Below are 20,480 nucleotides of genomic sequence, written 5' to 3' on the forward strand. Positions count from 1 at the left end.
ATGGGCACTGCACTTGGCTCTGGCACATGGGAAGCACTGTCATGACCACTTTACACAGGGAAATAACAGGTCAGAGGCACAGGGACTCTGTCCAAACTAAAACGAAGACACTGACTTACCCTGAGCGCTTTCCCTAGCCCCCAGCTGCCACCCTGTGCATTCTCTCCAATCCTTCTGCTATCATTAGAGGTTCCTGGTAAACCATAGGCCACTGGCTTGAGTGGGCTTTGTTGCTATTTTGTTTTCTGAGACAATTTCATCTCACTCTGTATCCCAAGGTGCCCTTAAATTCAGGATCTCCATGCCTCTGCCTCCCAAGTGCTGGGATGACAGCTGTAGGCCTCCATGCTAGGCCAGTCATAAGTTTGACAATATAGTTACTTAACTAATGGATAGTATGAGCCATCAAAATGTAAAAAAAAAAAAAAAAAAAAAAAAACTTTCCAAAATAGTATTTTTAAAACACAGGCTGAGAGATGGCAGAGTTGGCAGTAACGGAAGATGAACTAGGACTTGTGGCATTTTGATGTACAGGCATGAAGGGCACTCAGAATCACAAGATGTCTGACAAGAGTGCAGACGGCTTTTACTGGACACCCAGTCAACAGTCTGCATCTGAGTATCCACCTGAGCAAAGTCACAGGCACTGCAATGGGCGTTAAAAATTAAAGTCACACTTAACCCCGAATGTTTACTCACCACCCTGTTTGAGGGTGCACCTGGCTAAAGGGAGTAAAGGGCAGAGACTCTGACAATTGGCTAGAGGAGAACTGGTTATGGTTCAGGGATGCGTCTGTTCATCTGTATACCAGTGGCCTTTTGGTACCGCCTATCTCCACCATGGAGTTTGGTGACCGAACCTGAGTTTTTGGAGCATACACAACTCAGGGCTGCTTTTCTAGATCCTGTACCTGCTTGTCTATTACCCACCCTGGCTTCTGTTCCTCCTACAGAGATGGTCATGGTGGACTAGGCAGATGGCACAATTCTTGCTTCCACGCTCTTTTCCAGGGTAATTACTCACTCAAAAAGAAAATACTTGTTCACTCCCAGACTCCCCAGTCCTTAGAAGGAAATATGCTTGCTTTTCAGCGGGACTGTATCACGCAGATAAAATGGCACCTTCCCACATTGTGACCATTTGGATGAACCTCAATGTATCATCACGTAATGATTATTAGTATGTATGACTAAAACACATTCAATCTGAGATCAATATAATTCAACAACTTTTCCACTGCATCCAATCAAACTTCAAATATTTTCTTCCCCATACTTCAACAAAATGTTAATTAATAGTGCTATTGTTGGATTGCAGTTTTCCCTTTTCTTTCTGTATTCCGAAACCCTAGGTCAGGCTTTCTAAATGAGCAAGACATACTTTCATCAGAAACAAACATAAAATATCTTTCTGGAAAGTTTAGCTTTTGATTTTTAAGAACCTTATAAACATAACACAAGTAGTTACAACATAAAAGTACAAACCACACCTGTCCACATGAAAGCGATTCAGGAGCAGGAGGATGGAGTGTTGCTGGGCTCCAGTAGGCAATCGGATCACATGTGACTGCATTGTAATCAGCCCATTCTTGTTGAGGATCTTCCTGTGATAATGAAGCTTCCCAGCATCGACCCTGCAGAAGGGAGTGTGTCATCCAGTTTGTTTTATGGTAGCTTTACCCTCACAATGTAGTTTCTCACATGCACATAAATACCACACACACACACACTATCTAGCCTGCTAGATTAAAAAAAAAGTCAGAAGAGGCAATGGCCTGGAACAAAAAGCCATGCCTTGGGGAAGACATAACAGCAGGCCCTTGCATTTGGTGTACATACATAGGCCTTATAATTTAAAGCAGCGGCACTAGCTTGGCTCTTACTTGAAAGCCGTGGTGTGGAGGTCTCTCTGAAGCTCCCCTTGCCACCTGGACCGGCCTAACCGCTCCAAAATGCAGTAGGAGAAATCAGGAAGCTTCAGGTCAGGATCCCCCTCCAGGCCTATCAAGGCCCTGTAGCGCATGTCCTGGGAGGCCACGATGATGAGCTTCTTACCCCACCTGCAAGTTGCAATCACATGTAAGGAAAACAAAGAACAAGAAAGCAGGGCCTTCGTCATTTCTGCTTCCTCCAAGACATTCACAGTACCCCAGGTCTGCTTCACACCTTCAGAGTCAGAGCTGCTGTAGCTGGACAGATTGGCTGCCAAGACACATCCACAATCTCACCACCACAGTACCCTGACTGAAGAGTCTGCCTGCTTTCCCCACAAGCCGCCTTCCTGACACAGCCCCAGAGTTACTGCCTAGCTGTGGTTCTCATGGATCTTTAGATAATTCCTGATCTCATTGCTATTAACACAGTTCAGCTATCAACTCCTTACGCCTTTCAGAAAATGAAGATGCTAACCCCACCTCAATCATGGCCAGATTCCTCAGGGTACTCAGTACTCTTGGCAGCAGCCTCTGTAACACCGTCTCCTTTAGTTCTGTCATTGCAGGCAGTGTGCTCACCTCCTGTGAACACAGCAGCAGGAGCAAACTAGGACAGAAAGTGGTACCCAAACAGGGTGCTGCTGTGATGGGCCTGACCATGTGGCTTCTATGCCACGGGCTATTTTGAGGGAGAAAGGTGGAGGGTTTGGGCCTTTGGGCAGAAAAGCCACTGAATATTGCATTTAATGGGCTGTTGTGGAACCTGAAAGGCAATGCTAACAGCAGCACTTCAGACACAGAGGCCTGGCCTGTGAAATTCAGAGGGAAGCAAAGACTACTGGAGCCATTCCTGTGGTATTTTGGATTAGGAATCCATGGAAGTCAAATGTTTGATTCAGATGCTGGCTAACTGAGGCTAAGAAATCAGCTGTGCTTTATAAGTAAAGAGAAACATCACTCAGGCAAAGGGGAGTTCTCTTCAGAGCAAACACAGAAGTGGTTCAGAGGGGGCCAAGGCTGATCCCAAGTGGAAGCTGAACCACAATGTATAAGTCCCACATTGCACTGGTTTTGAAGGCATGAAGGGTGGAGAGCACTGTGACTCTGCACTGTGACAAGGTCAGAGGTCACTGCTAAAGCTGTAGCCTCAGCTGCACAGAAAAGCCCAGGACTCAGAGGTCACAGTCATAAGTTGTCACTACATGACACGGTCAGAATCTCTGAAAGGAAGGAGACCACTGGTGAAGGTGCAGTCTTAACTGCAATGGATACCCTCCATACTGAAGACGCCGAGACTGTGGGACAACCACCAAGGACAGAGGTAGGTGTGGAGTGTGGCTGGTCTGGATCTCTAAGTTAGATGTGCTGCAGACGGTAGTGCTAACTGTCCTAGACCTTGGAGCCCAGATCATGAGCAGCAGGCACGAGCTTTGTATACCGTTACATTTTGCTTTGATGTGCTTGTAACTGTGCCTTAGTTCTTTCCTTTTGAAATAAGTTCTTATTTTGGATGCTACAGAATCACAGTTAAATACTTTGAATTTTTAAAAGAGAACTTAGATTGCTAATCACTAAAACTTTTAACTTCCTTTTTATTTATTCTTTGTATCATTTATATCATATCTCCTGAACACACCCATCTCTCTCTTCCCCATCCCAGAACAAAACAAAATAAAATTTAAATGAAAAGAGGAAATAAAAAGGGAGAAAGGAAAAATCTTATCATGGAAGCTTCAGTGTGACAGTGAGCCACACAGAAAACCTTAATCCATACATTTTTACGTGCAGGCATTCATCGCAAAGAATCACTGGTCTGGTTCAAGGGCCCCAGTCTCTGCTACAACATCAACACTGGGCCCTTACTGGGACTCTTCCAGCACATACTGTCGCCACCCTGTGTTGTCGAGGTTCTGTAGCCCTGGGTCTACACGACTGACCCCGCCTCCGTGTTCCAGTGGATCACAGATGGGGTGGATGCTGAGGTGGGCCAACACATAACCTTGGTTCTGGGCCTGGGTAGTTGCAGGGTTGGTCAGTCCATCAGCTTTCTTCCGTCTTCACCACCAGGTTGAGCTCTCCAGCATTGCCCTGTCTAGTTCACCCTTTGCAGCATGAGCAAGGGCAGGGCCAGCTGGCTGCTTTCACATCCTCTGGTTGGTTCTCCCATATATACCTTCAGGACCAGCTTTACTGAGGTGCAGGGGCCACTCTCCTGAGTGTGGCAGGTGATGAGGAGCAGGACCAGGTCTCCCGCTTTTATGAACTCAGGGACAGCTCTTCCACCTGCCTCAGGTGTTCAATCACTGGAGTTTTTACAGGATGTTAGGACTTTTCATGGCTATAGTGATATAGTTATGCATTAAGTCGAAAGGGGGTCATCTGGAAAGAGAGACCTCCAGCTGAGGAACTGCCTTGTTCTTTTCATTAGACTAGCCTGTGGGTATGTCTATAGGACATCTTCTTGATTAATGAAGATATCAGAGGGCCCAGACTGCTCTGAGCAGCCCTGGCTAGGCGGTTCTGGTTATATAAGAAAGCAAATTGATTTGCAAAAGACCTAGGATTAGTTCCCAGCAACCACACAGTGGCTCACAACCATCTGAAACTCAAGTTCTGACCTCTGTAGCCACCAACCACATACGCAGTACATGCACATAAAGGCAAAATACTCAAAAGAAAGCAAATTGAGCAACCCATTGAGAGCAAGCCAGTTGCAGTATTCTTCCAAGGTCTCTGCCTTAGTTCCTGCCTCCAGGTTCTTATCTTGGTTTCCATTAATGATAGACTGTGATTGGGACATGTAAACCAAATAAATCCTTTCTTCCTAAGTTTCTTCCCAAAGACCATGGTTATAGTGGTATATTTATTATTTGTGTTTTAATAAATAAAGCTTGCCTGAAGGCAAGCAAATCAGCAAAGCAGCCACACTAGTCAGTCATAGAGGCCAGGCAGTGGCCATACTAGTTAACCATAGAGGCCAGGCGATGGTAGTACATGCCTCTAATCCCAGTACCAGAGAGGAATACAAGTGGGGAGGGCACAGTAACTCGCTCTCTTTCAGTCTGAAGATTTCAAAGAGGTAAGAGCTCTCTAGTGGCTTGGCTGCTTTTTTTTTTTTTTTTTTTTTTTCTTTTTTAGTTTTTTGAGACAGCATTTTTTGGAGCCTGTCCTGGAACTAGCTCTTTGAGGCTGGCCTTGAACTCACAGAGATCCGTCTACCTCTGCCTCCTGAGTGCTGGGATTAAAGGCGTGCGCGACCAATGCCAGGCTGCTTTTGCTTTTCTGATCTTCAGGTTGAATCCCAATATCTGTCTCTGGGCTTTTATTACTCGTGCTACATATGGTATTTCTCCCAACAACAGAGAAATTAAGTAGAACACCTGGGAAGAATAGTGGCACTCTTAATTTTTTTTTAAAGAAAGATTTACTTAATTTACATATATAATATTTTGTCTGCATGTACATTTGCACACCAAAAGAGGGCATCAGATCCCATAGGACTGCAGTTTTAGCTGGTTGTGAGCCACCGTATAAGTGCTGGGAATTTAACTCAGGACCTCTGGAAGAGCAATCAGTGCTCTTAACTGCTGAGCCATCTCTTCAGTCCCCAACACTCAATTCTTAAAACAATGTGTGCGGAGTAAGGCTGTAAACTAAGAAAGCCTCAGGGTTGAGATCACCATGTGGCCAATGAAGCAGGGTCTGAGTTTTGACTCTGCTACTGAAAGCCATTAGGACTTCCCACTACTGGATGTGTTATGAACAATAATGTCCCAAGGAGATCCAAAGACTTCCTAAGAGCAAGGCTCTTCAAGACGTCCCAGGCAGAGTACTGTGGGGGCTGGAGAAAACAGCTCAGTGGTAAAAGCTCTTCCTGCTCTCACAGAAGACCTATGTTGTGAGTTTCCAGACCCAGCCTGTAACTCCAGAGGGTCTGACGCCCTTTCTGTCCTCCTCCATGTTTCACGCTGGGACTCTGGGTCCACAGTGTGGGATGTTCAGCTGTTAGTGTCAAGTATCAATTTGACAGGGCTAATTAGTCCCCAGTGCACTTCTGAAGCACCAGAGTATATCTGCGAGTGCTTTTCTAGGGGACTAGCCGAAGGGGGAAGACTTGCCATGAACAATGTGGGCTGGGCCATCCCCAGGCTAGTGTCCTGAACAAAAGGGAAACAACAAAGCCAGCTGAGCGCCAGCATCCAGAAGTTTCATGATCTGTCAAGATGTGCACAGCTTTGTGATCCTGCCATGCCTCCCTGAACAAGAGGAACTAACTGCACCCTCCTCAACCATGACAAAATAAACCCTTCCACCAGGTCCTGTCACAGCAGTGAAAAAGCACCCGACACACCCTGTATCACCACACTATGGCTAGACCTCACTGCGGTCTTGATAACACTGCAGACTGAGCTGCTCCATTTGGCTCTGGCCCAGCTCCAGGGAGACCCAGCCTCACTCACAGCTTGGCACCAAGTGGCTGAGCTGGAGGACTGCCGTCTCCCAGGTTTACAGAAAGCACAGCTACTCATCATGCCTTTCCTCGAGAGCCACTCTGGCTCTTTTCTCTTCTGCTGTGTACTAACAGCTGGTCCTTGAGGTCTCTGCAGCCCAAGTGCTCTGCTTAGCCACAGTTTTCCGTGCTCCTGCACCTGCCAGATGATTTCACTTCTTCACGTAAACAACAAAAAAGAGGTTGTCTTTGTAACACGCGAGTCTATATATAGTTATCCTTAAAGACTAGGATAGAAGCCATTTTTTTTTCTCAAAACAGGCTCATTAAGACAAACTACAAGAGGCTAGCTGGGTAAAAGACTGGAAACAGAGAAACAGACTTGCTGCTTATTCAACCTTGTTCAGTTTCCACCCGCATTATCATCAGGTCAACAGCTGTGGTAAGGACTGACTGTCATACCACCTGGATGAGCCAGAGCTCATCTGCATTAAGAACTGCCCAGCTGCTGATCCCAGGATTCTTGCTACTACACGTTCGTGGATTGTGACCACCACTTTGGTGTCTGATACTGGGCACAGTGTAAGGAGCCAGGATACTGAGATAAATAAATAAAGAAAGAATCTACCTTCAAAGAGCTCATAGGGAAAAGCCAGAAAATGAATGTGCACACCAGGGGCTCTCACTCCAGAGCTTCTGAAAGGCATCTGTGTGGTCAGCAGTGAATGCACATCACAGTCTCAGAACCCTCTGGAGCCAGCAGGGAGGTGGGAGAGAGAAGGGCAGAAGACCCTGCTCAGTAACAGGGCAAGCTTGCTATGGAAGGCCAGGGGTGGCATGGCTGGAGTGTGGTACATGCCAGCAACTAGACAGCTAAGGGAAGTTCACAAAGTCAGCATGGCTGGAAACTCCAACTGGATGGCACAACTTCAAACCCAACAGCCCACACTGCATTGACAAGTACAAATGCGCCAAGCACACGTAATGCTGGGCACAGTGAAGAGACTCTGCCATTGTCGAGCTAATGGTCTCCTGGTAGGGAAGAATGCTGCCAATGAACACTTTGGCCCAATTCAATGGTTTTGCTAGCTCTAACTGTGACCTTCCCACACATGGTCAAATTTTGGAGACCCAAATGCACTAAACTGTTCACTGTGCCACTCTTTCCTCGCTAGACCAGGGTAATCTGGTGGTGCCTGGGCAACAAGACACTTGGTGAGGGTGCAGCTGAAGCTGAGATGGGGTGCTGGTCTGAGGGCAGCACCCCCTTCCTTTTCAGAAACAAGGGGGCGGGGCTGGCAGGTACCACGTGAAGCACAGGGAAATCAGCACCTTGAGAGTGGCTAGGTGAGAGCGGGGACAAGGTCACAGGGCCTCTGGGCCACAGTAAACAACAGGTAGCAAATAAGAACATGACCACTGGTGTGGAAAGTGAGCGGCTGGTACCCAGCTTATCTGAAGGGGACTGTGGCCTATGCAACCTTATAAAAAATCAGACTTTCATATGGCTAATAGATGTTAGAGATAAGTAATCTCTAACATAAATACAACCTTAATCTGAGCAAACAAATCTGTGGATGATGTTGTCAGTTCAAAACCCTGGCCCCAAGGAATGGGAAGACCATCTACCACATTTTCATCTTAGGAAAAACTTCCCACAGGTATAGAAGATGGAGGAGAGACTGAACCAATGTGGCGAGACTTCCTGATTACTGGAGACAAATTCAGAAAGGTAAGGCAGTAGGACAGGACAGACAACTGAGTGTAGATGTCACAGAGAAGGGGCCTAGGAAGAGACAGCCTGGCTAGAGAGCACGCTTCTGACCAGGACAGAGATGAGCAAGGGACGCACAACTGTGAAGGACACAACCACAGAGCATGAGGGGCTCCTTACTGAAACACTATCACTACGTGAGACGTGGGAGCAGCCAATACTGGACAGGGTAGGAGGAGCAGGGGATCCACCAAAAGCTGGTGAAGATTCAGTGAGGAAACAACAGAATGCAGGGAGCCCAGGGGCCAAAACTTCTAGAACCGTCAATGGTCCACCTCAGGGTTAAGGACTTGCTGGTTAGGACCTAAGGCGTGATAGTGTCAGATCTGCAGGGAGCAGAGAGTGAGAGGGAAGGGAAGACCCAGAGAACCCTGGGTCTCTTCCAAGAAGCTTGCTCTAAGACAAACGCCACGGGGTCAAGAAAAGAGGTAGTTATCAGGCGGGTAAGCCTGTCGGTGTACTCAGGAAAAAGCCCCAGAATGCGAGCAAAGTGAGAGGGCTGGGCTTATGGGAGGGGAAGGAGAATGATATGTCCAGACCACAGCTTCGGACACTGTAACCTTATGGCCTCAGATAAAGTGGGGAGGATGGTGTGCAAGATCCCAGAGCTCATAAGGGCAGCTTCTCCTTGACCTGGAAGACAGGAAGGAGGTGGCCCGTGGTCTGGACTAGACAGCTGTGGAAGAACAGGATAGGGACTGGGAACTCACAAAGGGAAGGTGGGGCGTGCAGTGCAGAGTTAGGACAAGGGCAAAAAGTGCTGGGCAGACGCTGGCTACCACCAGCTCCAACTGTTCTAGGTCTCTGGACACAAAGGATAGAAGTCAGGACCACTGAACTCAGAAGGCAGGTCTTAGGGGTGGGTGAAGGTCGAGGCTAGGGAGCTCTGGCAGACACTAAGAGATACACCAGATGCCGGGCGGTGGTGGCGCACGCCTTTAATCCCAGCACTCGGGAGGCAGAGGCAGGCGGATCTCTGTGAGTTCGAGACCAGCCTGGTCTACAAGAGCTAGTTCCAGGACAGGCTCCAAAGCTACAGAGAAACCCTGTCTCGAAAAAACAAAAAAAAAAAAAAAAAAAAAAAAAAAAAAAAAAAAAGAGATACACCAGATGCGGCAACTGATTTCAGAGCACCCAGATACCAGGAGACTGCTGAGGAATGTGAGCCAATTACCTGCTGAAGGCTTCCACCATCGTACAACGAGGCTGCAGACACTTGGTCCTGATGTTACTGGTTATGTCCTTCCTCTCTTTAAAGTATCGGCAGGAGCCCTGGATGCCATCCTTGTTCTCTAAGATCATGTGAATGGGGTAGACATCCTCCAAAGTGACTGGGTCCCTCCTGGACTCCAGAATTCCAGTTTCCAAGTCAATTTCTTCATATCTAGGGAGAAAAACACATACATAAAGCTTCAACTCAGTTTCAGAGATAACGTGCACCTGGCACCTTCTGCCAACTCCCTGCAGAGACCAGTGGGAAGAGATGAGACACATAGTAGCATCATCTCTCAGTCTTTAAGACAATACTACTGTGCAGCCTGGAGTGGCCTTGAATTTTTGATCTTTCTGCCTCAGCTTCCTGAGTGCTAGGATTACAAGCAGGCACCGCCATGCCTGGCCTGCTGTTAATCTTGATAAGCAGGCTTTTTCTTTTTTTCATTTTGAGGCAGGGTCTCACGTATCTTAAGCATGGATAGACAGCCAAGAATGACCTTGAAGTCCTCCTGGTCCTCCTGCTTCACCTTACATATGCTGGAATTACAGGTGTAATCCCAACCTACCTGCTTTATACAGTACTAAAGCTCAACCTAGCTGAGCTACACCTCTAGCCCGGGTTCTTATCTTTCTACCGAAGAGAACAAGATCTCTCTAGGATCCCAACCCACCCAGAGTCGGAGACCTGATCCACCTTCTTGGCCAGAGCCTTTGCCTTCCCTCCAGATCTGGTTCCTGGTGTTTAGACTGCCCACCAAGGTTTGTCCTCCTCTGACAGCTTTCTCTTTGGTCATCTCTCCAGTTCCCTTATCCATTTGCATGGTCTTGACAGTTGCTCCAATTTCACACAAGCCTGCTCCCCTGCCTCCCATCCAGTCCCGGGAGCCTAGCACACCCCTTCAGCTGCCTCTTATCAGCAGGCATCTTTCAGTTGCACTTTTGAAGCTGGTGAACTTAGGTAAGGTATTGTTTGCCTTTGAAGCCTGGCTAGGCTTTCTCCAGCACAGCCGAGGTGCCACACATATACTTTTAAACTTAAAAAACAAAACAAAATACCTTGTCCTTCCTGTGAACGTTGTCCTATTTAACTCTCAATTTTCAAGTCTTCCAGGACATACTGTGGCCTGTTTTCTCCCCCACCCACATTTTAATCTTAGTTGAAGGCACTGTGTCCTCATCCAGCCTCGAAATGTAGGTGTAGCTTAGGGAGGTGTCCAATCACAACAGACTCCTAAGGATGATCTCTTAATTACCAAGTGCATGGAATGACTCACAAAGGTCTAGCCTAGTCCCTCCCTCTGGCTGCTTTACCCACTGATTCTGTTTACTAAACAGAACCTCCTCTTAAGACTCAGAGGAGACACAACACAGTTAGCACCTCACTCAGACTCTTACTGTTCTGTGTCCTCTGCTCAGTGAAGGGGATTAGTATTCATTCAAGTGTCAGGAGCAGACATGGAGTGCGTGGACCTCCTTTTGTCTTTCCACACCCCAATCACCAGTCACGAAATACCTGGACTGTCTTTCTAACACGTCTGTTTATTTTTTTACATGGGTTCTCACCATGCAGCTAGAGTTGGTCTTGAATTCAGATCTCCCTGCCTGAGTCTGCTGGGATTACAGGTGTATGCCACTATACCAGGCTACCTGGTATGTATCGATCCCATGTTCTCTTTATTCCCATCCCCACCATGACAAACTGGTCCCTGAGAGCTTATGACTGGGTCTCTCAGTTCCACTCTGCCACTAGTCTTTCTCCCACTCAGTGACTTCTCATTGTCTCTATGGTGAAAGGACAGCTTCTTCAAGTGGGTTAAATAATTATAGGTTCTCTCTCCGCCAAATCTGGTTAAGGGCAGAGTGGATCCTGGACCCAGATTTCCTAGATTCAAGTTTTGTAAACCTTTCTACTAGTTGATAACCTTCACCACAACCCCTTGGAGCCTCATTTTCTCTTCAGAATGCAAACCTCTTCAGGGTATCTTCAGTCAACCCTCACAATAAGCATACACAAATTGCAACTATTCTCCGCTTCAGGTACATGCGGCCTTCTGTTAGGCTATGCTACTTGGTGCTGTCTGTTCAGAGCACTCTTTGCCAAGTGGCCATCTAAATCTAAATTTTAAGTCTTGTCTGGCTCCTTATCACCTCTGGGAACCTCCTCTGAACTGCATAATATAGCTTAAGAGTTCAAACTTGCCAGGCATAGTGGCGCAGGCCTGCAATCCAAGTGCTAGGGTGCACAGGCAAGAGGGTATGACGCCAGACTGGACTATACAGTCAGCCACTTCTTGACGTAAAATGGAAGAGGGGCAGGCTGAGGGTAAAGGTGTTCTCAGTGGTAGAACTCTCGTCTAGAACATGCAAGGGGGTGGGATTCTATTCCTGGAGAAGGACGGATAAATAGAAGGTAAAAAGTGCACTTAGCAATCCCTGAATTATGTGCACATCCCTTAACATCTCTGGGGTCAGTTTTCTCTTCTATAAAAAGAAAAAACAAGTGTCTTGTTCACAGGTCACTGTACTGATCTGAGTTCTGTCGCTTCTAGAGATGGTGGGTCTGGGACCAGAACCCACTTATGTGGCGAGCCCAACACACCTCAGCTATTCGTTCACTGCTATATTTGGTGCTGGGCGGACCTCCAATGGCCATAGCTTTCAGAACAAACGCTCTCTAAAGATCCCTGAAGGACCTCACCTGGTTGCACTTCTTAGCCACTTTCTTGTTCCCATTCTACCATCCAACTTAAAGAAACTCTCTGACTCCCGCAACACACTGGGAAGCGGTTCGTCTCAGTGGATGCCCCCTCCCCCAGCTCATCACTCTTGGGCCTGCCAGGGCGCAGGGAGCCCAGGTTAGCCCGCCCCCTGCGCCCCTCCCCCATGCCCCACGGTCCGGGGCAGGCGCTCTGCACCGCACCGCTGCACCCAATCCCCTCAGTGCTCTCAGCCCCCACCCCACCACGGTGGCTGACCGGTCTTGGAGCTGCAGATCGGGTCGCTCTCGCGGCTCCTCGTAAAAACTGATGCCCGGGTGCGTGGCTAGGGCCCGCCACAGAAACTCTTGCGTGTAGGGTTCCAGCGGCAGCGGGAAGGGAGGCGAGCGGGACTCCAGGCGACTCCATAGCGCGGGCAGACACAGGCCGTCGAGCCCCTCCAGGGCCACCTCGTCCAACAACGACTCGAGTGCGTCCATGGCCGCTTCAGTTAGCAGCGCCCGGGGCGCCTGCGCACCTCGCCACCGAGGTCCGGGCCCAGCGCGCCTGCGCACAGAGATCGGAGGCCTGGGGAAGGAGGACCAGACGCTGAGAGCAGAGGGGAAGTCCCAGCGCTCCGTAGTGACGTCACGATACGGGGGTGGGCGGGCTCAATAACGGAGCTAGTTCTCCATTGGTCCGGAATCTCGTAGTAACCAGGGGAACTGCAAACACTGTCAGGGCTGCTTCCGGTTTGGGCTCCCGGAACCGCCGCCTCTAGGGATGGACGGTTAGTGTCCGTGGGCCCCGCCGGGAGGTCGGGCGGCTGTCCCCTCATCCCTCGGAGGCGTCTCGGGGCGAAATGCCAGGCCGCAGGGCCCCCGGCCCAAGATGGTGTCTGGTGGTGCGGGATGGGGACCGTGACTGGGGAGTGATCCTGTAGGCAGCCCGCTCAGACCAAGGGAGTGGAGACTGGGAAGAGATTGGCGCTGGGGAGGCTTGAGGGGGATCGCGGGGGTCCCGGGATGGGCAATGGACAAGTGGAAATTGGTTGGAGGTAAGCGTGCCTCCTGGGAGTAAGTTTGTCAGCTTCTGGCATCAGGAGTGGAGAGAAACGGTTGGGAACACTTTATGTGCTTTGGTGTTGTTGGTAGCTCATGTTAACTGAGTACTTACTATTCGGAGCTAGGGCCTTTGTAATTACCGACACGGACGCACGTTTCACAGCATTCTTTTGGGGTTAGTTATTCGTTTTGTAGACAAGGGAACTGAGGCCAGGAGGGCAAGCAACGTACCTGCTCGAAATCAAGCGGCTAATAAGCAATATGAGTAAGACTGTGTCTGAAGTAGACTTGTTGGAGTTTGAAATTGGAAGACGTTTTTAGAAGCCTTTCGTTCCAGGGCTTGCCAGTGCACACGGCTACAGGGGCCACTTTGGTGGGCTGTGACAGAAAACTTGTTTCTGATCTGTACAGAAACGGCTGCTCAGATCTAGTCAGATGTCTTCAGGAGCAAGTCTCAAACTATAACGGCCAGTCAGCTTTAAGACCAGAGACAGACTGGTTAGAATCAGTATGGGTGCTCACAAGCCTCCTGGGAATAGCTATTGTGATATCCAGCTTTTCAGATGGGAACACTGATATCTGGAGAGACTGGAATGGTCTATACTAACACGCTGTTTCACAGTGCATTACTGCCTCTTCTGGGGAATTTGCGTTTCTTTGATAGTCAATGGATGCAGCATGGAAAGATGTGCTACTATTAGATGTATTATATGAGCCTAAAAAGATGACTTTGCCCTTTTTACGTGAGGCACTATAAAAAAAAATGTGTTTTAGGGGACTGGAGAGATAGCTCAGAGTTTAAAAGCACTGGCTATTCTTCCAGAGAACCCAGGTTCAATTCCCAGCACCAACATGGCCGCTCATAACTGTTCCTCCAGTCTCAGGTGATCTGACACCTTTGCACAGATATGCATGCAAGTAAAACACTAGTACACATGAAACAAAACTATTTTTTTAAAAGTGTGTTTTAGCCGGGCAGTGTTGTTAAACACCTTTAATCCCAGCACTTGGGTGGCACAGACAGGTACATCTCTTAGTGTAAGGCCAGCCAGATCTACAAAGTTAGTTCCAACCCGGTGGTAGTGGCACAGGCCTTTAATTCCAGCACTTGGGAGGCAGAGGCAGGCAGATCTCTGTGAATTCGAGGCCAGCCTGGTCTACAAAGTGAGTTTCAGGACAGCTGGGAGTATTTCACAGAGAAATCCTGTCTCAAAAAACAAAACAAAAGAAAAAAGAAAGAAAGAGAAAAAATTAGTTTCAGGTCAGCCAGGACCGTTACACAGAGAAACCCTGTCTCGAAAAATAAACAAAAAAAATGTGTTTTTACCAGTTTGCTCTGAGGGAAGGTCTATGTAGTGCCGCTGTTGGGTAATAGTTCTTAAATCTTTTAGGGTTTGAACACCTTGAAGCCCTTCCTTTAAAAGACCTTTGCTTGTGCCAGGCAGTGGTAGTTCATGCCCTACTCCTTTAATCCCAGTACTCTGAGTTCAAGGCCAGTCTGGTCTACAGAGTGATTTCTAGGATAGACAGGCTGGGCTACACATAGAGAAACCCTGTTTCAGCAAAACAAGAAGACCTTGCTTGCATGTATTATATCTCTGTGATGTTGCCATATAAAGACAAAATTTCAAAACATCAATTCACTTAGAACTTACATCAAACCAGAAGTGGTGGTATGTACCTTTCTCCCAGTACTCAGGAGATCACTGAGTTCCAGGGTGGCCTGATGCACAAAGTGAACTCCAGGTCAGCCAAAGCTACACAGTGAGACGCTGTCTCAAAACAATAAACAATAGACTTTTACTCCTGAACTTTGATTTTTTCCTCCAAACAGTAAAAGAATTGTATTGCTTTACATTTCCTCTGCCCCTCTCTTTGTCTCTCTTGTTTCGCTTGGTTTTGAGGCAGGGTCTTATGTAGCTCAGGCTAGTTTCCAACTTGCTATGTGGACAAGGTGGAGCCTGGGCTCCTGGTCCTCTTGCCTCAGCTCCTGAGTACTGGGATTACATGCAAATGCCACCATCCATTTAACTGTCTGTCTCTCTTTCTTGTCTTTCAGGTTTTTAGGACTAGGGATTAAACTCTGACCTTACTTGTGCTAGGCAACTTCCCCATGGCTGAGATATATACCAAGTGGCTCTCCCATCCCTTTAAAAGAGTCTTAGTAAGTTGCACAGGCTAGCCTAGGAGTCTGTAGCCGAAGCAGGCCTTGAACTTTTGAACTTCCTGCTTCAGTCTCTTGAAAATTAAAGGCACAAGAAACTATACATGGCTTGTTTTATATTTTCTCAAATTTCCCTATCCAGCTTAATAGAAAACAGCTAAACCAGATGCAATGGGGGTTTTGTCTGTTATCTCAGCACTTGGGAGTCTGAGACAAGATCATGACTTCAAGGCTAATTTGACCTATATAGTGAGACTTTGTTTCAGAGAGCCAAAAGGAGGCTGCTGAACTCTTCTGCTTTAGGATCCTAACTTCTACCAATATTTATGCTATTTTGGCTAATAAATATGAACAGATCGCCTCACATGCCCATAAGTGGATGAGGAAATGAATACCTTTTCAGAGAACTGTAGACACTTTGGCACTACCTCTTAACTTAGCAAGTAACAGTTTCTAAAAGGTCAATTACAATGTGGTTTGTGAACTTGGGACTCATATAGTAAAATTCCATTGGTCTGTCTTGCCCTTTGATCTGTGGGCTATTTTCTCCATATCCAATTTTATAGCTTCAGCTATTGGTCATTTGGAAACAGCTGACTAAGTAACATGCAAATCCTCCAAAATGGTGACATTAGAAATTACCCAGTATCAAAAAAAAATCATATTAAGAGCTGAACATGGTGTTTTGGGCTGGAGTGATGGCTCAGCAGTTAAGAACACTGGCTGCTCTTCCAGAGGACTCAGGTTCAATTCCCAGCACATACAAGGCAGCTTATAACTGTAACTCCAGTTCCAGGAGATCTGACCCTCACACAGATATGCATGCAAGCAAAACACCAGTCACTGCTCATAAAGTAAAAATTGACTAAATTATTTAAAAAAGGAAAGTGGTGTTTCACACCTACCACTTGTGAGCCCAAGACAGGAAAAGCCTGAGTCTGAGGCCATCCTGGCTTACAGAGTAAAACTGTCTCAAAAAGGCAAGGAAAATGACTAAGATTATTACCCTCGTCATTGTCTCTGTTTCATAAGAAAGGGATTAAGTCCTGGGAACTGCAGAATCGGTCGAAGCACCTTGCCACTTTCTTTCCCTTGAAAACCTGGTTTTATCGCTGACAACAAATATTGTCAGTTGTTTCCCTGGTGACAGGCTCACTTCATTTGTGTTCAAGAAAATACCTGCCAGGTCCCCAAATCTGAAGATCCATAATTAGTGTCTTGTTCATACAAGTTCATATTATAAAAATGATATTCTATACAAGACACTGTTAGTTCATCTGTCAGCCCCCATCGTTTCCTAGTGTTTCTGGGAAGAACTATTGTCCTTAACTTGTAGCAGAATTACTGAATGCATATTTCCCATTTCTTCACCTGGAATATTAAAATGATGCATATGGACTGAGGCTTAGAAAATTTATATTTACTTTTTTGCCCAGCTGCTTTCTCGGTTTCTCTCTCTCTCTCTCTCTCTCTCTCTCTCTCTCTCTCTCTCTCTCTCTCTCTCTCTCTCTCTGTGTGTGTGTGTGTGTGTGTGTGTGTGTGTTTCTTTTTTCTTTTTGAGACAGGGTCTCATGTAATTCTGCCTGTCCTGGAACTCACTATGTGGACCATAGACCAGGCTGACCTCAGATTCACAGAGATCCACCTGCCTCTGCCTCCTGAGTACTGGGATTAAAAGCATGTACAACTCTGCCTGGCTAACCAGGCTGTTGTTAAGTGAAGATTATTCTGCGTTTGTTTGCTTGTGTCATGAAGTACACAGTGGTAAAGAATACAACAGCTGTCTATTCTATGGCTAGAAGCATTTTTTTTTTTTCGAGACAGGGTTTCCCTGTAGTTTCTAGAGCCTGTCCTGGAACTAGCTCTTGTAGACCAGGCTGGCCTCGAACTCAGAGATCTGCCTGCCTCTGCCTCCCGAGTGCTGGGATTAAAGGCGTGCGCCACCACCGCCCGGTTGGCTAGAAGCATTTTTGCCCATTTGTGTTTTGCCTCATTCAGAACGCAACCCAGGGGAAATTGTAGGATTACAGTGGAAATCACTTTGCCTTCCCAGGCCCCTCTGTTGCCAGGGATCTGTGAATACACTTGGAGACACATTGTTGCAGGGCATTCTGAGAAGTGACTTGGTCACTTCTGCTCTGTCAACACCTCTGCACTCCAAGAACATGATGATAGCCACAGAGGAATCCATGCTTTTTGAGCTAGGCTGTATACTCTAGGAAGGTATTTACCATAAGATTTAGTTTTAACGCTGAGAAAATCCTATTTTCCATTCTAAATTTTAATTAGTTTAAATGTGTGAGGGCCTGTGTGCTGTAGCATGCTTGTGGAGGCCACCATGTGGATCAGGGTCTAATTCAAGTCAATAGACTTGGTGGCAGGTGCCTTAACCAGCTGAGCCATCTCACTGGTCCCTCCATCCTAATTTTTTAAAACTTTGATTTATACTCTATTTTTCTTTTGATTTTTGGGACACTCACTATGTAGCTGTGGCTGGCCTGGAACTCACTAGGTAGATGAGATTGCTTTCAAACATAAAGAAACCAGCGGGGCGGGTGGCGATGGCACACGCCTTTAATCCCAGCACTTGGGAGGCAGAGGCAGGCGGATCTCTGTGAGTCTGAGACCAGCCTGGTCTATAAGAGATCTTGCCTTAGCTAGGTGGTGGTGGTGGTGGACAACTTTATTCCTCGCACTTGGGTCTACTGAGCTAGTTCCAGGACTGCTAGGACTGTTAGACAGAGAAACCTTATCTCGGGAAAAAAAAAAAATTCAAAAACAAACAGAAAAAGAGATCGTGCCTTTCTCTCCCTCCTGGGTGCTGGGATTAAAGGTGTGTGCTACTGTGCCCGGTACTTTTACACCTAATCGTTACAGACATGTGTCTGATTTGTGATTGAACATAACACGCTGTAGGTGAATTGTGATTTTAGTCAACTAAGTAAGCCAGTGACCTTATTAGAAAACCATTTGCTTCCTAAACTCATAGTTTAAATGTCTAGCAAGTCTCCTCAAGCTGGGCTGTGTTTTGTTCTGCAGTTTGCTGTGCCTGCTTTTCTCTGGCCCAGTGGTTTGACTGAAGCTATTCCATCTCTATGTTGTATTTTGTGTGATACTACAAATTTGGTCTGAGTAGCCCTGGATTGTCATCTCAGCTGTGCCTTCTCTGAGCCTGCTTTCCTGTCCATGAGATGCATATGATGGTGAAGTATCTCTAGGCCAGCTGTGGTGGTGGTGTGTACTATAATCCCAGCACTTGGGCGGTTGAGACAAAAAGATTGTGAGTTCAGGAGCAGCTTATGTCTATAGCACCCCCGTCTCAAACAAGGAAAACAGAAGAAAGTATTCATAGTGATAGCTGATGGTATTGGTGCCAGCAGATGGACAGACTTCTTACAAACTGCTGCTGAAAAGAACAGGCATTCTCTAGTCCTGTTTCCCTTTCTTCTCTCCCCAAGACTAGGTCTCTTGTAGCCCGGTCTGACCTGGAACCAGATTAAGTTAACTAGATCAAGGTCAACCTTAAACCCTGATCTACCAGCAGTCTCTAACACAGAAGTGTACTCTTTGTTTAGAATAATTTTGTGTGCTGTGTGGTGGTGGTGCAGGTTTTTTTTTGTTTGTTTGTTTGTTTTTTTTTTGTTTTTTTTTTGTTTTTGTTTTTCGAGACAGGGTTTCCCTGTAGTTTCTAGAGCCTGTCCTGGAACTAGCTCTTGTAGACCAGGCTGGCCTCGAACTCGGAGATCCACCTGCCTCTGCCTCCCGAGTGCTGGGATTAAAGGTGTGCGCCACCACCGCCCGGCTAAGTGGTGGTGCAGGTTTTTAATCCCAGCATTTGGGAGGCAGGCAGGTGGATCTCTGTGAGTGCGATGTGAGCCTGGTCTACAGAGTGAGTTCCAGGACAGGCTCCAAAGCTACACAGAGAAAACCTGTTTCGAAACCACTCCCCCCCCACACACACACACAAAAATTGCGGTTGCTATTTTTTATGCTCATGAAGGTAATTGACCATACAAGCATCCTCCACCTCTGAAAATGTTCGCCTTTGTATTAAAGTCTAATTTTCTCCAGTGAGATGGTTAAAGAAAAAATGATTGTACTCGGTCTTTGGGGAACATGATAATTAGAGAAAGGCTCACCACATCAGTGCCATTAGAAAGGATTTTAAAGTTGGTTCATTTGTCTTTGCTGCCCTGGAAGCAAATACTCAACGTTTCCCCTGTTGATACCGACCGTTTGCTTAGCAAACTTTCTCAAAGATTAATAATGTCAAGATGAAATTTTGCCTGGCTTGTCTAGATGATCCCAAACTGCAGAACGGGCAGCAGGAACCCCTGAGGCTTTGCTGGGAGCACACCGCCAGTCAGCAGGACAGGAGTTCGGACCTTGTGTGGTCCATACCAGGCTCCTAGGGATGTTTCTGTTTCTTTACTTCTTAAACCAAGCATGAAATAACCAGAAGATTGGTCTTTAGCTGGGAAAATAAATATGTGCCTATGCTCCGTGTCTTCTTTCCTTTTCTTCTGCATACCTGCAGGTGCCTTTTCTCTTCTACCCAGCAACCACTCCACCCTTTAGCTCCAGCACTTTCGCTTCCAGGAACTTGGCACATGTGCTCTGCTTGTTTCTGTGGCATTTAGATAGTGACTCAACATTGAAGTGTTTGTGCAGCAGAATCTAGAGATGGCAAAGTAAATGATTCCAGTGAGGAGTATGGGGATTTATTACACGGATTTATTATACCTCTCTCTCTCTCTCTCTTTCTGTCTCTCAATAGTTCCTCATATAGCATAGGCTGACCTTAATTTACTGTGTAGTGAGGGTGTCTTTGAACCTGACTTCCCCAAGTGCTGAGGTTAGAGTTGCATATCACCTTTTTTAGTTTTATTCCCATTTTCGGATTTTTTTCTTTTTCTGGGGCTCAGGATGCTGCTCGGTGGAAAATGATTGCCTAACATGTGCTGGATACTGTATTCCTTCCCTGGTACTAAAAAAAAAAATCTGTAAAAGTGATTAATCTTTTCTTAAATTGTGTGTATGTGTGACATGCCACAGCATACAGTACACGTGTGGAGTCAGGACAACTTAGGGGGTCAGTTCTCTCCTACCATATGGGTCTGGGAAATGAAAGTCAGTTCATCAGGTTTGATAGCAAGTGCCTTCACCCACTGAGCCATCTCACT

At 46.8% G+C, this 20,480-nt stretch overlaps 2 protein-coding genes across 3 annotated transcripts in view; one reads left to right on the plus strand and one right to left on the minus strand.

Moving 5' to 3' along the window:
- Positions 1-12,653, minus strand: part of Gtf3c1 (general transcription factor IIIC subunit 1) — a 69,080-nt gene extending 56,427 nt beyond the window's left edge. For both annotated transcript variants that reach the window (XM_038321542.2, XM_038321532.2), the window contains exons 1-4: positions 12,349-12,653; positions 9,333-9,542; positions 1,884-2,060; positions 1,491-1,634 (exon numbers count right to left, since the gene is read on the minus strand). In XM_038321542.2, coding sequence (XP_038177470.1) covers positions 1,491-1,634; positions 1,884-2,060; positions 9,333-9,542; positions 12,349-12,569 — 752 coding nt within the window. In that variant the 5' untranslated portion in view covers positions 12,570-12,653. The remainder of the gene's footprint in view (positions 1-1,490; positions 1,635-1,883; positions 2,061-9,332; positions 9,543-12,348) is intronic.
- A 166-nt stretch (positions 12,654-12,819) lies between these two features.
- Positions 12,820-20,480, plus strand: part of LOC119828097 (katanin interacting protein) — a 169,014-nt gene continuing 161,353 nt past the window's right edge. Inside the window, 1 exon segment of the mRNA XM_038350156.1 lies at positions 12,820-12,859. Within this exon segment, the coding sequence (XP_038206084.1) occupies positions 12,853-12,859 (7 nt within the window). The 5' untranslated portion in view covers positions 12,820-12,852.

The sequence above is a fragment of the Arvicola amphibius genome, chromosome 1, assembly GCF_903992535.2.
Source record: "Arvicola amphibius chromosome 1, mArvAmp1.2, whole genome shotgun sequence".
NCBI classification, from domain to species: Eukaryota; Metazoa; Chordata; class Mammalia; order Rodentia; family Cricetidae; genus Arvicola; species Arvicola amphibius.